The sequence below is a fragment of the Ranitomeya variabilis genome, chromosome 2, assembly GCF_051348905.1.
Source record: "Ranitomeya variabilis isolate aRanVar5 chromosome 2, aRanVar5.hap1, whole genome shotgun sequence".
In the NCBI taxonomy this organism is placed as follows: domain Eukaryota; kingdom Metazoa; phylum Chordata; class Amphibia; order Anura; family Dendrobatidae; genus Ranitomeya; species Ranitomeya variabilis.
This window is the reverse complement of record NC_135233.1, coordinates 14,337,935-14,351,598: the sequence shown is the minus strand read 5'-3', so window position 1 is coordinate 14,351,598 and position 13,664 is coordinate 14,337,935. Positions and strand designations below refer to the sequence as shown.

General features: G+C 43.4%; 1 protein-coding gene across 6 annotated transcripts in view; it reads right to left on the bottom strand.

Annotated features, from left to right (window-relative positions):
- DNAH8 (dynein axonemal heavy chain 8) overlaps window positions 1–13,664 on the bottom strand; it is a 411,047-nt gene that overhangs the window by 274,138 nt on the left and 123,245 nt on the right. For all 6 annotated transcript variants that reach the window (XM_077282008.1, XM_077282010.1, XM_077282011.1 and 3 more), the window contains 3 exons: window positions 9,077–9,274; window positions 4,678–4,754; window positions 3,554–3,653 (listed from right to left, as the gene is read on the bottom strand). In XM_077282008.1, coding sequence (XP_077138123.1) covers window positions 3,554–3,653; window positions 4,678–4,754; window positions 9,077–9,274 — 375 coding nt within the window. The remainder of the gene's footprint in view (window positions 1–3,553; window positions 3,654–4,677; window positions 4,755–9,076; window positions 9,275–13,664) is intronic.

Sequence of the window (13,664 nt, the reverse complement as noted above, 5' to 3'; positions counted from 1 at the left end):
GCATTATACTTATGTGTGAAACCAACCAAATAGTGATTTCTTCATTTAAAAACAAAACGAAACAAAACAAAAAAATTTGGATTCTCGGAGCCTTCATTGGGGGACACAGGAAACCATGGGTGTATGAGGCTGCCACTAGGAGGCTGACACTACGCACAAAAATAAGTTATCTCCTCCCCACCAACCGGGACTAGGGTAATCAGTTAGTGAGAAAGCAGGAGGAGAAGCAACAGGTCAAAGAGAAACAAAACACACAAACTCAAACTATAACAACATAACACAGTAACCAGAGCTGTTAAACTTGGGAGGGTACTGTGTCCCCCCAATGAAGGCTCCGAGAAACAGAATTACGGTGAGTAACCAAAAATCCTATTTTCTCTATCACTTCATTGAGGACACAGGAAATCATGGGATGTCCCAAAGCAGTCCAAGGGGAGGGAACAGCAGAAACTCCGTTCAGGTCGGAGAGCTAACCTCTGTCGCCTGCAAGATCCTTCTATCTAGGCTGGTGTCCGCCGAAGCATAGGATGGAGGACCATGTTGCTGCCTTGCAGAGTTGCAGGGCAGAGACCCTATGGTAAGGAAAGAAGGTATAAGACGAAAGTACACCTTATCTCGGTGGAGAACCAGAAAAGGGAGGTGACAAGAAAGAGCCGCCAACTTCGAGACATGCCCAGTGGAGGTAATAGCCCAAGAAACATCACCGTCCAAGACAGAGAGAGCCTTCTCGAAGTGTTTAAAAGTGAGAACTCCCAAGACTAAATTAAGGTCTCAGGGGTCCTACAGGAGTCCAATACAGGGCCACAGCATGCGCTACCCCCAGGAGAAAAATTCCGACCCAGACGGACTCCTTTGTTGAGTAATTTTCAATCCAGGATGGGACATGCAGAGGAAAATATGCCAGGATTGGTCCGGAGGAGTAGGATTTAAAGGAAACCCTTTTCCTATCCTAGCAAGCCTGTGGCCTCTCTTGGCAGGAGAAATCCTCCGTCAAAGAGAAAAGTTGAATTGGCTGAAAGTACCTAAACTCACGCTTCAAAGGAGGATGGCGGGGTTTGGCCTGTGGAAAGAGAGCTCGTCCCTCCAGTGGCCTCTTTAATAATTTGGTCCAGCTTGGAGCTAAATAGATGGGAACGCTGGAAAGGCAAGTTAGTAAAGGAACTTCTTTGAGGATAAATCAGCCTGCCACGCTTTAAGCCAAATGGTCCTTCGGATGGCCACTATACTGCTGGATGCCTGAGCAGCACATGAAGCAGCGTCCAGGGAAGGGGATACCATGTACTTCCCAGCATGAGAAATATGGTCCGCGAGGTCAGCCAATTCCTCTGGTCGGGACCCAGAAAGAATGCCCTGATGGGCTACTTAGCCCATGCGACTATAGAATTTGCCACCCAGGTGGAGGCAAAGGCAGGGCACAATGCAGAAGTGGCCGCTTCAAAGGCTAACCTTACAAAGGATTCTATGTACCTGTCTTTGGTGTCCTTGACGGACGCTCCATCATTAAGAGAAAGAACAGTGTGGGTGGACAGTCTGGAAACTGGAGGGTCCACAGCTGAAGAAGCGGTCCAGTTGCAGTGAGCTCAGGGCAGAAGGGATATAGGATGCTAAGGCGCTTCCCTCTTTGGAAGCGGCTGGTCTGGTTTTCCCATTCCCTGGAAAAAAAAACTCATCAAATCCCCTATGAGGGGCAAAGACTTTAGGAGTTGGTCTAAACTGTCTAAATGAAACCGCTTGTACTGCGAGTTCCATAGCGGTATCCTTAATGTTAAAGGTCTGGTTGACAACCACATGAGGCTCTGGACCATGTTTTTCATATTAGAGGCCCAGTCAGAATCCGGATCCAAATAATTATCGGACAGTACATCCGGAACCGCGACGGCTGACTCCGGTGAGGAGGATTGGGAAGCAGATGTCCGCTGGGAAAAGCCAGGGGGATAGAGTGAGAGGGAGGAAGATCTAGAACAATGCTCCTGCTTAGATCTATTATGGCCCCTGTTGGAAGGCATTGACAGTGAGTCCTGCGATCCGCTGGTGACAGCGGAGGGAAGGACAGGCAATATGTCAATAATGGACACCAGGGTCTGCGACACCTTGGTGAGGTCTGCCACAGATTGTGACAGAGAGGAGACCCACACTGGGGTAGAAGGACCACTCTCACCGGGGCAGTAGAGAACTCCTGGGTAGCAGGCGCGGCTGCTGCAGTTCTGACAGAGGGGAGAGGACTGACCAGAAGCGAGTTTGCATTTACATGAAGAGCAGACAAAGTGCCTGACGAGGGTAGAAGAAGAAGCAGGAGGGCGAGAGCACTCTCCTTTAGGATTAAGCATGATCGAAACCAGACCCACTAACGGATACCAGAAGGTTAGGAGATATATGCTGATGAGAGTGTCAGTCTGCAGAGCTGAGCTACTCACAGCAAGATGCAGGTCCTGAAGTCTGCTTCCAGACTGTAGAGAAGAAAAATAAACAAGAAGGGCGATTGCAGGACATGCTGAGTTCCCTGCAGAGAGGTGCCACCTTCCGGGTCCAGATGCCGGAAAATGGCGATCACAGGGAGGAAGAGGAGGACCCACCGAGAAGAAAAGAAAGCGCAGAATACGCACCACTGAGGAGAGAAGGGAGTGTGACCCCCTGCTCGATGAGGCCGGACAGGCGCGGAGCTAACCGCCGTAACAAAGAGAAAGGGGCATGACAGCGACAGGCAGGAGAAGAAGCCCGCCCGAAGCTGATGTGAGAAGGAGACAGTCAACCGCCAGCAAGAGAAGAGGGGGCGTACCAGTGACAGGCGGGAGATAAGCCCGTCGAAGATGAAGGGAAGAGGGGGCAGAGCTAATCGCCAGTACTAGGCAGTGCTGAAGCTGGGACCCAGCTTTACAAAGGGTGGACAACCGGGGATCGTAGCGCGGAGGCCCAGAAATTACCTGTAAGGTAACTCTGTGCCCCCAATGTTGGTGGAAATAAAAGGGAAACATGCCCCCCATATAGATCAAAAAAGCTCTATAGAGAGAGCAAAGAAAAGACATTATTGGAAAAGACAAAAACCGAGGTAGATATGGGTCTAGTGAAAGACCCGTGTCCACCTCCTACTGACACTAAGCTAAACTGACTAACCTAGTGCCGGTCGGTGGGGTGGACACTGCTGAGTAGGAGATAACTTTTTTTTGTGCAGTGTCAGCCTCCTTGTGGCAGCAGCATACACCCATGGTTTCCTGTGTCCACCAATGAAGCGATAGAAAAAAGCTCAGTCTGTACGGTATAAAGAGGTGTTAGCTACAAGTCAATAGATGGTTATTAAATGCACTACAGTTTTTTTTCTCCATATGGCAGGATTCACACATTATATATGACAAGAAACACATGAAAAACAGCATGTCTGAAATAAAAAAAAAAAAAAGAAAGAAATGTCACGTTTTGCAACTGGTTTCTAATTCATCCTAAAAGCTTTGAAAAACACTGAAGGAAACAGACATGTAGACGGGCCTGTGAGAAGTGCCAGTGACCGTGCGGCTCACACCGCACAACAGGACAGTGATACTTAGATTAGAGGACTTACCTGTTTCGTGGACTGAAGCATCTCCATGTAATTCTGAAGAATACAATGAATGATATTAGGAACTTGGGAATCCAGGGCCGGGATCTTCAGCCTCTGAAACCTTAAGATAAAAGGAGCAAAAATTGATACTTCTACCCTGCTGGTCGCTACTTCAATATGCTATACTGCAATAATACAGCCACACCAGCGCTGCGGATGCTGCTGCTGACGGATCACATCTGGTTTCACCGATTTAACACCGGTGCTGATAGATCTTAACTATGTAATCACTATTCACACTACAGTAAACAGGGATCAATTTCACACCTACAATAAAGGCACTTACATACATGGCCGACAATCTGCCATCTTTTGTAGCCATGACGCTGTGAGCTCGTGTCACTCACAATCAGGCTCTAGTGTCACATATGGTGCTGGGATTTGTTATTCCAGATTCTGATCGATCATGTAGTGCTCACATACAATCTTTCCATCAGGTTTAGACGCAGAATATTTTTCCAGTCTCATGGATTACTATTTTATGATAAATGAACCACATAGATACATAAGGCCCCGATTTCTATAGACTGGTGTTTTGCTTCCTTTTATTGATGAAGAGTCCGCTGGAGTTAGTTGTGTGCCACAAGAAAAATTACTCCAGGTGGGGAATGGAGAACATTTCTGTTGTAATTTACACCATCTTTGTGCATAAATTGGAATGATTTTGTATCCTCTGGGTACAATCCCCACTTATCAAAATCAGAGCTGATAAAAACCAGAGTAAAAACTACAAGTCTGTGACATGTCAAACATTTTTTATGCCAGTATTTTGGCTTAATTGACAATTGTTTATGAGGAGTGGGCACAACTGTAAAAACAACAAAAGTGGTAACATTTTTGCACAGTGTTACACCAGAAAACTGTTTGAAATCTGCTTGATGGATTGGGGACTGTGATACAGAATTTAGCTCATGTATTCATATGAAATGTAGTATAATTATATTCTTAGCACAGTGATATAAACTTCTGGTTAACATAGTATCTACTCTTATCCGCTGTAAGATTTGTAGCATATTGTGCCCTGACCCTGAACACTGCAGATTGTATCACACATGAATGCACGTTTCTGCCGTTCTGCATCCTACCTGTGAAGAACCCGGATCGCTTCCTGTGGGGATGTGATTCTTCCAATGCGGCTGCTCATAAAGTCCTGGAGCTGCTCCTAATCATTCAGATAGGCACATTACCACACGCCCCATTCATTTTAGTGTTATCCTGATATACTATGTGAATATCATCAATTATAATGTTCTATGAAATGTTTTAATCAAGAAAGCTAAAACTACCGTGAGAGAACATATGAGGGAAATATCGTAACTTCAGCTAAACAGGGGCCGACCATGTGTGTACACAGGGAGAGCACTGAGAAAAGCCGGTCAGGGACAGGACTAGTCTCTTTCCACTATGGTCTCCAGAACGTTAAAGTTTATTTTCTCTGAAATATCGGATCAGATCAGAAATAAACTATCTGGCTGTAGTCGTGCTGCAGGATCTGATAAGACTGCCACGGTTTGGCCAGCAGGAGCTGCACACATAACATGTTGTTTTATATCTAACAAAAGTGGGGGGAAAAAAAGAAAAGCTTAAGGCTGTGTGCACACGTTCAGGATTTTTCGCTTAAAGAAATGCATACATAAATGCATTTCGCAATTTTTGTGCATATGTTGAGGTTTTTTCCGCGAAAAAACGCATTGCGGTAAAAAAAAAATGAAGCATGTTCATTAATTTTGCGGATTTTTCACGTTTTTACCGCTATTTAATTGCATTGGGAAAGCTCCGGAAAAAAACGCATGCGGATTTCCTGCAGAAAAAGTCCGGTTTTGTTCAGGAAAATTCGGCAGAAAATCCTGACGTGTGCACATAGCCTAAAAGTAACGAAAAAAAAACACCTAATTACTTGCAAACCAACCACAGATTTGACATTTGTAGGCAGTCCATATATTAATAATTCACTGACTGAAGTGGAACAAATAATACATAACTTTTAATAAACTTGATAAAATTAAAACCTAACCGGTCCACCGTATTTTATAACAGTCTGACCATCACCAACAAATGTTAGGTAATGGGCACTAATAAAGTCTGATATATAACAGACACCTAAATCAGGTATTAACTTCTTACAGGTAACTTCAGCCAATACTTCAAAGCTGAGGTCCAAGGATCAGAAAGTGAATCTACACTAATTGCACTTAGCCCACAAACAATTGGAATATACAGCTCTGGCAAAAATGAAGAGAGCACTGCACAGTTTTATAACAATCCCGCTTCTCTCCATGTCTGACAGCCATTCCATTCCAGTGTCAGTTGAATTCCCACCAGAGTACGTACACCTCATTCTACTTAATGTGCTTCTGATTAGGTGATAACCTGAACCAAATCTTATTGAATGAAGGAAAATATAAAAGACACTGCTGTGGTGTTCACAATCCTCTTGCAATAAGACAAGCTGGATGGCAAAACAAGTGCTAGTAATATCCCAAAAGTAATAGGAATGAAAAAATAACTTTTAACCATGCCAAAGGAGTTGAAAAGAAAAGTCCTGAGTGAGGAAAAGAAGTGCTCAATTCTGGCTTTACTAGCAGAGGGACACAGTGAGCGTCATGTTGCCTCCATCCGTAAAATTTCTAAGACGGCAGTCCATTACAACAAGGTCAAGCAGCAGACATTGGGGACAACAAAGCTACAGACCGGCAGAGGGAGAAAACGACTCTCCACTGACCAGGATGACCGTCGTCTTACTCGAATGTCACTCAGCAACCGCAGGATGATATCAAGTGTCCTACAAAAGGAATGGCAAATGGCAGCTGGGGTGAAGTGCATGGCAAGAACCATTCGTAACAGGCTCCTAGAGGCAGGACTCAAGTCATGTAAAGCTGGAAAAAAGCCTTTCATCAATGAGAAGCAAAGGAGAGCCAGGCTGAAGTTTGCCAAAGACCATAAGGATTGGACCATAGAGGACTGGAGTAAGGTAATCTTCAATGATGAGTCTAATTTTCAGCTTTGCCCAACACCTGATCATCTAATGGTTAGACGGAGACCTGGAGAGGCGTACAAGCCACAATGTCTTGCACCCACTGTGAAATTTGGTAGAGGATCGGTGATGATCTGGGGAGGCTTCAGCATGGCTGGAATTGGGCAGGTTGTTCTTTGCGAAGGATGTATGAATCAAGTCGCATACAAGGTTATCCTGAAAAAACTGTGGATTCCTTCTGCCCAGGCAATGTTCCCCAACTCTGCCAGGTTGTCCACTGCCACCGCTGCTACCCGGGTCCCTGCTGCTGCCACCCGTTTTCCCGCCACTGCTGTGTCCTGGCGCACTGTCCCTGCGCGGCCCCGCCATACCTCTCCTCGGCTTCCGGGCGTGCGCTCTGTGATGGCCCCCGGCACCTGCGCCCTGCATCACTTAGTGCGCGGGCAGCACCAGCTTTTTAAAGAAACTAGGTTCCCTGATCCGGATATCCTTCTGGCCAATCAGGGTTAGGGTTAGGGTATTTTAGGCTGCCTCCTCTTAGTGGAGGTGCCTGATTATCTTATAGGTTCAGCCCATTCGTCCCAGGCCCCTTGTGTTTCTGTGCGCTGCGCTGCCAGCGCAATACCGCACGCGTATAACTTTGTTTCTCTCCATAGTTCCCTCTGCTACTGGCAGACCAGAGTTCTCTCATGCCTGCTGTCTAGGAGTCTCGTCCCTGTTACCTCGTCAGTCCTGGGTCCAGTCTTCTCTGCCTGCCTGGATCCTTGTCCCTGGTTCCCGTATCGTCTCCCACCTTCCTTCGGTCCCTCCCTGTCTCCTTATCCGTTTGCTTCCTGAGCAGCCCCTCTTGGTATTGGCTACTGTGGTTTCCGCGACCTCTGGGCTTGCCACTAATGGTCCCTGTATTGGGGTCGGTCCTCACCAGGCCAGCTCACCCAGGGGTAGGCCGGTTCCACAGTCCAGAGGGTCCACTCCAGGTAGCTCACCCTCCGGAGGCATCACACTCTGGAATGTAATCAAGAGGAAGATGGATAGTCACAAGCCATTAAACAAAGAAGAACTGCTGACATTATTGCACCAGGAGTGGCATAAGGTCACCAAAAAGCAGTGTGAAAGACTGCTGGAAAGCATACCAAGACGCATGAAAACTATAATTAAAAATCATGGTTATTCCACAAAACATTGATTTCTGAACTGTTCCTGCTGAGTTATTAGTATTGTTGTTTCTAAATGATTATGAACTTGTTTTTTTGCATTATTTGAGGTCTGCAAGCAATGTATTTTTTTATTGTTTTGTCTATTTCTCATTTTCAGAAAATAAATACAAAATGTATTGCTTTGAACTTCGGAGACATGTTGTCAGTAGTTTATAGAATAAAAGAACAATTTACATTTTACTCAAAAATATACATATAAAGAGAAAAATCAGACAAACTGAACATTTTGAAGTGGTCTCTTAATTTTTGCCAGAGCTGTATTTCTGGTCGTGGTGAAGGACAAAATTATAATAGATATATTCCAATTGTTTGTGGGCTAAGTGCAATTAGTATAGATGCACTTTCTGATCCTTGGACCTCAGCTTTGAAGTATTGGCTGAAGTTACCTGTAAGAAATTAATACCTGATTTAGGTGTCTGTTATATATCAGACTTTATTAGTGCCCATTACCTAACATTTGTTGGTGATGGTCAGACTGTTATAAAATACGGTGGACCGGTTAGGTTTTAATTTTATGAAGTTTATTAAAAGTTATGTATTATTTGTTCCACCTCAGTCAGTGAATTATTTATTTAGTTGGTGGTAATTTTTTTGAGGCTGTGACAGTGATCAGCCCGCATATTACTCTGCAGCTGGAGTCCCCATAGAGAAGGCAGAGATGGTTTATTACCATCTCTGTCTTACTGATCACTGTATACAAAGCATTGTACGAGCGCTCTTTATACAGAATAAGAAAAAAAAAAAACGCTGACGGCTATGGCTTGTGGCTGAATGTTCCCTGCAAGTGTGGCTAATTTACCAGCAACGGTTACAGGAGAAGAAGATGGAGAACAAAACATTTAAGACATGTTGTAATTCCCCCAAAGATCCTTCATGACCTTACTGGAAAAAAAAATGCACTCCAGACACAAAGTGTGAATGCAGCCTAAGTTCAGGCTTCATGTTATGGCCTGTCACAAACACACTCCATAGGCCTCCTTCACACGGGGATTTTCTTTGAAAAGGTTTTAAATAATGTCTGGAGTGTGAAGTAGCTTTAATGGGGGGTTTTTCACATGTTTCGAACTGGCTTTTTTTCCACTAATAAATGTGTGGCATTTTCTTTAAATGCAGTTTTTGAAGTTGCACTGAGCTGGTTATGGCAAAAAAAAGTTTTACAAAATCATGTACTGGTATCTTAAAAAATTACTAAAATTGCAGAACCCAAAGTTTTGTGATATCAGACATTTTCTATCATCTTTCCATGAAAAACTGTTAAATGTCATTAGTGACAGTGGCCTAATAGTGATTTACCTCCAAATCATTTATCTGTTCCATGAAATCTGTAAAATCAGCATCAAATTCTGCTTTCTTCATTTCCAGAATGTTATGTGTCCTTCTTTTGATGTCATGATAAATCGTTGTAAACCTTTCATTAAAGCAATCGATTCCTTCAATCGTAGATTTGCTTAAAGCTGAGTAGGTCTGCACAATTGACAACATTTTTGTAATCTATAAAAACAGAAAAATACAGATGGCTGCTCTGGTCCAGCTTCTCAAGTATCCTGGGGGGTGCTGACAGCAGGTCTGGGAGTCCACGCTGGGCATCCATGCCTCAGACAGAAAGATTGTGACTGTATTTTAGGCTTGAGAAAGGCTATTGCTCTGTTTTTCATCTTCTCACTGCTTTCAGGCTTTAAATATTTTGGAATAAAGATTGGATTTTTAGAAGGATCTTTATGGTGCTTCGGATATCTTTGGATCAGACAGAAAGCCAGCTAGGTCCTATATCTGCATTGTGTCAGAGTCCCCCACACTCCATGAATCCAGGGCTGCAGATTATTAAATGTACATTGTGTGGAGGCATTAATTTTGGGGGACCTTCAGATCTAAAAGGTCTTGTTGTACTTTCATCTAGACATGGCCAACGCTAGCTATCCTATGCCTAGGACGAAAATTGAGATAGTGCCAACCTACTTCCTGTCATAGGAAGAAGAGTTGCTCCTGGTTTGTTCTTGTTGACTGACAATTAGGACCGGCAGCGTTTTTAAGCCACTGGACAGAACTGTGTAGTCTGCTGTGCTCCTATATGAGGCATCAGAAGAGCACAGGAGGACAGAAACTGGATAGATCCACATAGATCCTGCCAGATTCAGAGCAGCACTTACAAATGCATCAGCAAAGAACTTGTAAGCACTGCACTCCTTGGCTAGGAAAGCAGCCATTTTTGATAGACTGCAGAGGTGGCCGGTAACCTAGGTAATGGGAAATAAGCTATAGAATTAAAAATCCCTCCATTCTTGGGAAGGGAGGGATATTTAATAAGAGGTAAATTGTTATTAGAAGCACTTTGTAATTTTACACATTTTAGAAGATAAAACAACCCCTTTAAATATATACCAGCAGGTCCTGAAACCACACAAAAATATATAAAAAAAGTCACAGAGAAAAATGCAGAGATGTTTACCTGCTGAAGCCTCCAAACAAATGCACTAGCAGGGTGCGGCGGACACGATTAATGATGGCAAAAACACAGGTGCAAAAACACAGGTGTAGGCTTCTATTCAAACACCATGCATTTTGTGGCACTGGGCGGCCCGCATATATGTGCATTAGTAATACTAGGCTGTAAACCAGATGCTCTGCATTACCTGTGTGAACAACGCCACATACAGACTATTATCGCTTATCTTTTTGTGCACTAATGCCAAACAGCCAACACTGGATTGAAAGTGGTTGTTTCATCTGTATTTTTTGCACCTGTGTTTTTACCATCATTAATCGTGTCCGCCGCACCCTGCTGGTGCATTTGTTTGGAGGCTTCAGCAGGTAAACATCTCTGCATTTTTCTCTGTGACTTTTTTTCAATTTTTTGGAGGATTTGTAAGTCCTCTTTTTGTGTCGGTGAGCTTTCACACACAAATATATACTGGCAGTGAAAAAACTGTGTACAAAAGTATATACCAGTACCCAGCAATGAAGAACTGTACACAAATATATACTGTATGCTATTCTCCTGAACAAGAGAAACATTGTAATCATATCATGCCTCCAATAAAACCATAAATATTACTGTATTTAAATTTTATAAATTTATTACCCACAAATGCTTTTGGAAAAAAAAATTGTAGCACTAGATTCAGCGGGGTAAAACAAAGATATGACAGATAGGCTGGGGTCACACTGGCTTATTGCATCCGATGCGAGAGCACCAGAAGTGATATGCTAATGACCCTCGACTCCTGCTCTGCTGCGAGCGGGAGCCAAGTGTCATACGTCTGTGCTCCGAGCCTCTCGCAGAGAGCGGATCGGAGCACAGCTGAGGAGGAGGCGGAGAAACTAATTTCTCCATCTCCTCCATTGCCGGGATCAGCGTTTAACGCACATCAATCGCATGACATCCGAGGAAAACGGTCGTCAAAAAATCGGCTGCTGGGAGCTGCCCCATAGTTTAACATTGGTCCGAGTGCAATGCGATTTTTTATCGCATTGCACTCGTCCGTTTTAGTCGCCAGTGTGACCCTGGCCATAGGGAAAGCTGCAGTCGTTAAATAATTTGTACCAAATCTTTAGGGTATGTGCACACACTGCGGATTTTGCTGCAGATCTACAGCGGTTTTGATGCTGCAGATCTGCAGCTGTTTTCAATGAGTTTACAGTGCCATGTACACCGTGTTCCAAATGATTCTGCACAAAGAGTTTAGGAGTGATAAGGTTAGAATTTTTTTGTTTGTCATTTAACCCCTTCATGACCCAGCCTATTTTGACCTTAATGACCTGGCCATTTTTTGCAATTCTGACCGGTGTCCCTTTATGAGGTAATAACTCAGGAACGCTTCAACGGATCCTAGCGATTCTGAGACTGTTTTTTCGTGACATATTGGGCTTCATGTTGGTGGTAAATTTAGGTCGATAATTTTTTTAATAAATTTTGAAAATTTCGCAATTTTCACATTTTTATTTTTTATTCTGTTAAATCAGAGAGTTATGTGACACAAAATAGTTAATACATAACATTTCCCACATGTCTACTTTACATCAGCACAATTTTGGAAACAAAATTTTTTTTTTGCTAGGAAATTATGTGTGTTAAAATTTGACCAGTGATTTCTCATTTTTACAACAAAATTTACAAAACCATTTCTTTTAGGGACCACCTCACATTTGAAGTCAGTTTGAGGGTTCTATATGGCAGAAAATACCCAAAAGTGACACCATTCTAAAAACTACACCCTTCAAGGTGCTCAAAACCACATTCAAGAAGTTTTTAACCCTTCAGGTGTTTCACAGCAGCAGAAGCAACATGGAAGGAAAAAATGAACATTTAACTTTTTAGTCACAAAAATGATCTTTTAGCAACAATTTTTTTATTTTCCCAAGGGTAAAAGGAGAAACTGGACCACGAAAGTTGTTGTCCAATTTGTCCTGAGTACGCTGATACCTCATATGTGGGGGTAAACCACTGTGTGGGCGCACAGCAGGGCTCGGAAGGGAAGGAGCGCCATTTGACTTTTTGAATGAAAATTTGGCTCCAATCTTTAGCGGACACCATGTCACGTTTGGAGAGCCCCTGTGTGCCTAAACATTGGAGCTCCCCCACAAGTGACCCCATTTTTAAAACTAGACGCCCCAAGGAACTTATCTAGATGCATAGTGAGCACTTTAAACCCCCAGGTGCTTCACAAATTGATCCGAAAAAATGAAAAAGTACTTTTTTTTCATAAAAAAATTATTTTAGCCTCAATTTTTTCATTTTCACATGGGCAACAGGATAAAATGGATCCTAAAATTTGTTGGACAATTTCTCCTGAGTACACCGATACCTCATAGGCTCGGAAGGGAAGGAGCGCCATTTGACTTTTTGAATGAAAAATTATCTTCATCGTTAGCGGACACCATGTCGCGTTTGGAGAGGCCCTGTGTGCCTAAACATTGGAGCTCCCCCACAAGTGACTCCATTTTGGAAACTAGACCCCCCCAAGGAACTTATCTAGATGCATCGTGAGCACTTTAAACCCCCAAGTGCTTCACAGAAATTTATAACGCAGAGCCGAGAAAATAAAAAATATTTTTTCTTTCCTCAAAAATGATTTTTTAGCCCGTAATTTTTTATTTTCCCAAGGGTAACAGGAGAAATTGGACCCCAAATGTTGTTGTCCAGTTTGTCCTGAGTACGCTGATACCCCATATGTGGGGGTAAACCACTGTTTGGGCACACGTCGGGGTTCGGAAGGGAAGTAGTGATGTTTTGAAATGCAGACTTTGATGGAATGCTCTGCGGGCATCACGTTGCGTTTGCAGAGCCCCTGATGTGCCTAAACAGTAGAAACTCCCCACAAGTGACCCCATTTTGGAAACTAGACCCCCAAAGGTACTTATCTAGATGTGTGGTGAGCACTTTGAACCCCCAAGTGCTTCACAGAAGTTTATATCGCAGAGCCGTGAAAATAATAAATACGTTTTCTTTCCTCAAAAATAATTTTTTAGCCCAGAATTTTTTATTTTCCCAAGGGTAACAGGAGAAATTTGACCCCAAAAGTTGTTGTCCAGTATCTCCTGAGTACGCTGATACCCCATATGTGGGGTTAAACCACTGTTTGGGCACATGCTGGGGCTCGGAAGTGAAGTAGTGACATTTTGAAATGCAGACTTTGATGGAATGCTCTGCGGGCGTCACGTTGCGTTTGCAGAGCCCCTGATGTGCCTAAACAGTAGAAACCCCCAACAAGTGACCCCATTTTGGAAACTAGATCCCCCAAGGAACTTATCTAGATATGTGGTGAGCACTTTGAACCTCCAAGTGCTTCACAGAAGTTTACATCGCAGAGCTGTGAAAATAAAAAATAATTTTTCTTTCCTCAAAAATGATGTTTTAGCAAGCAATTTTTTATTTTCACAAGGG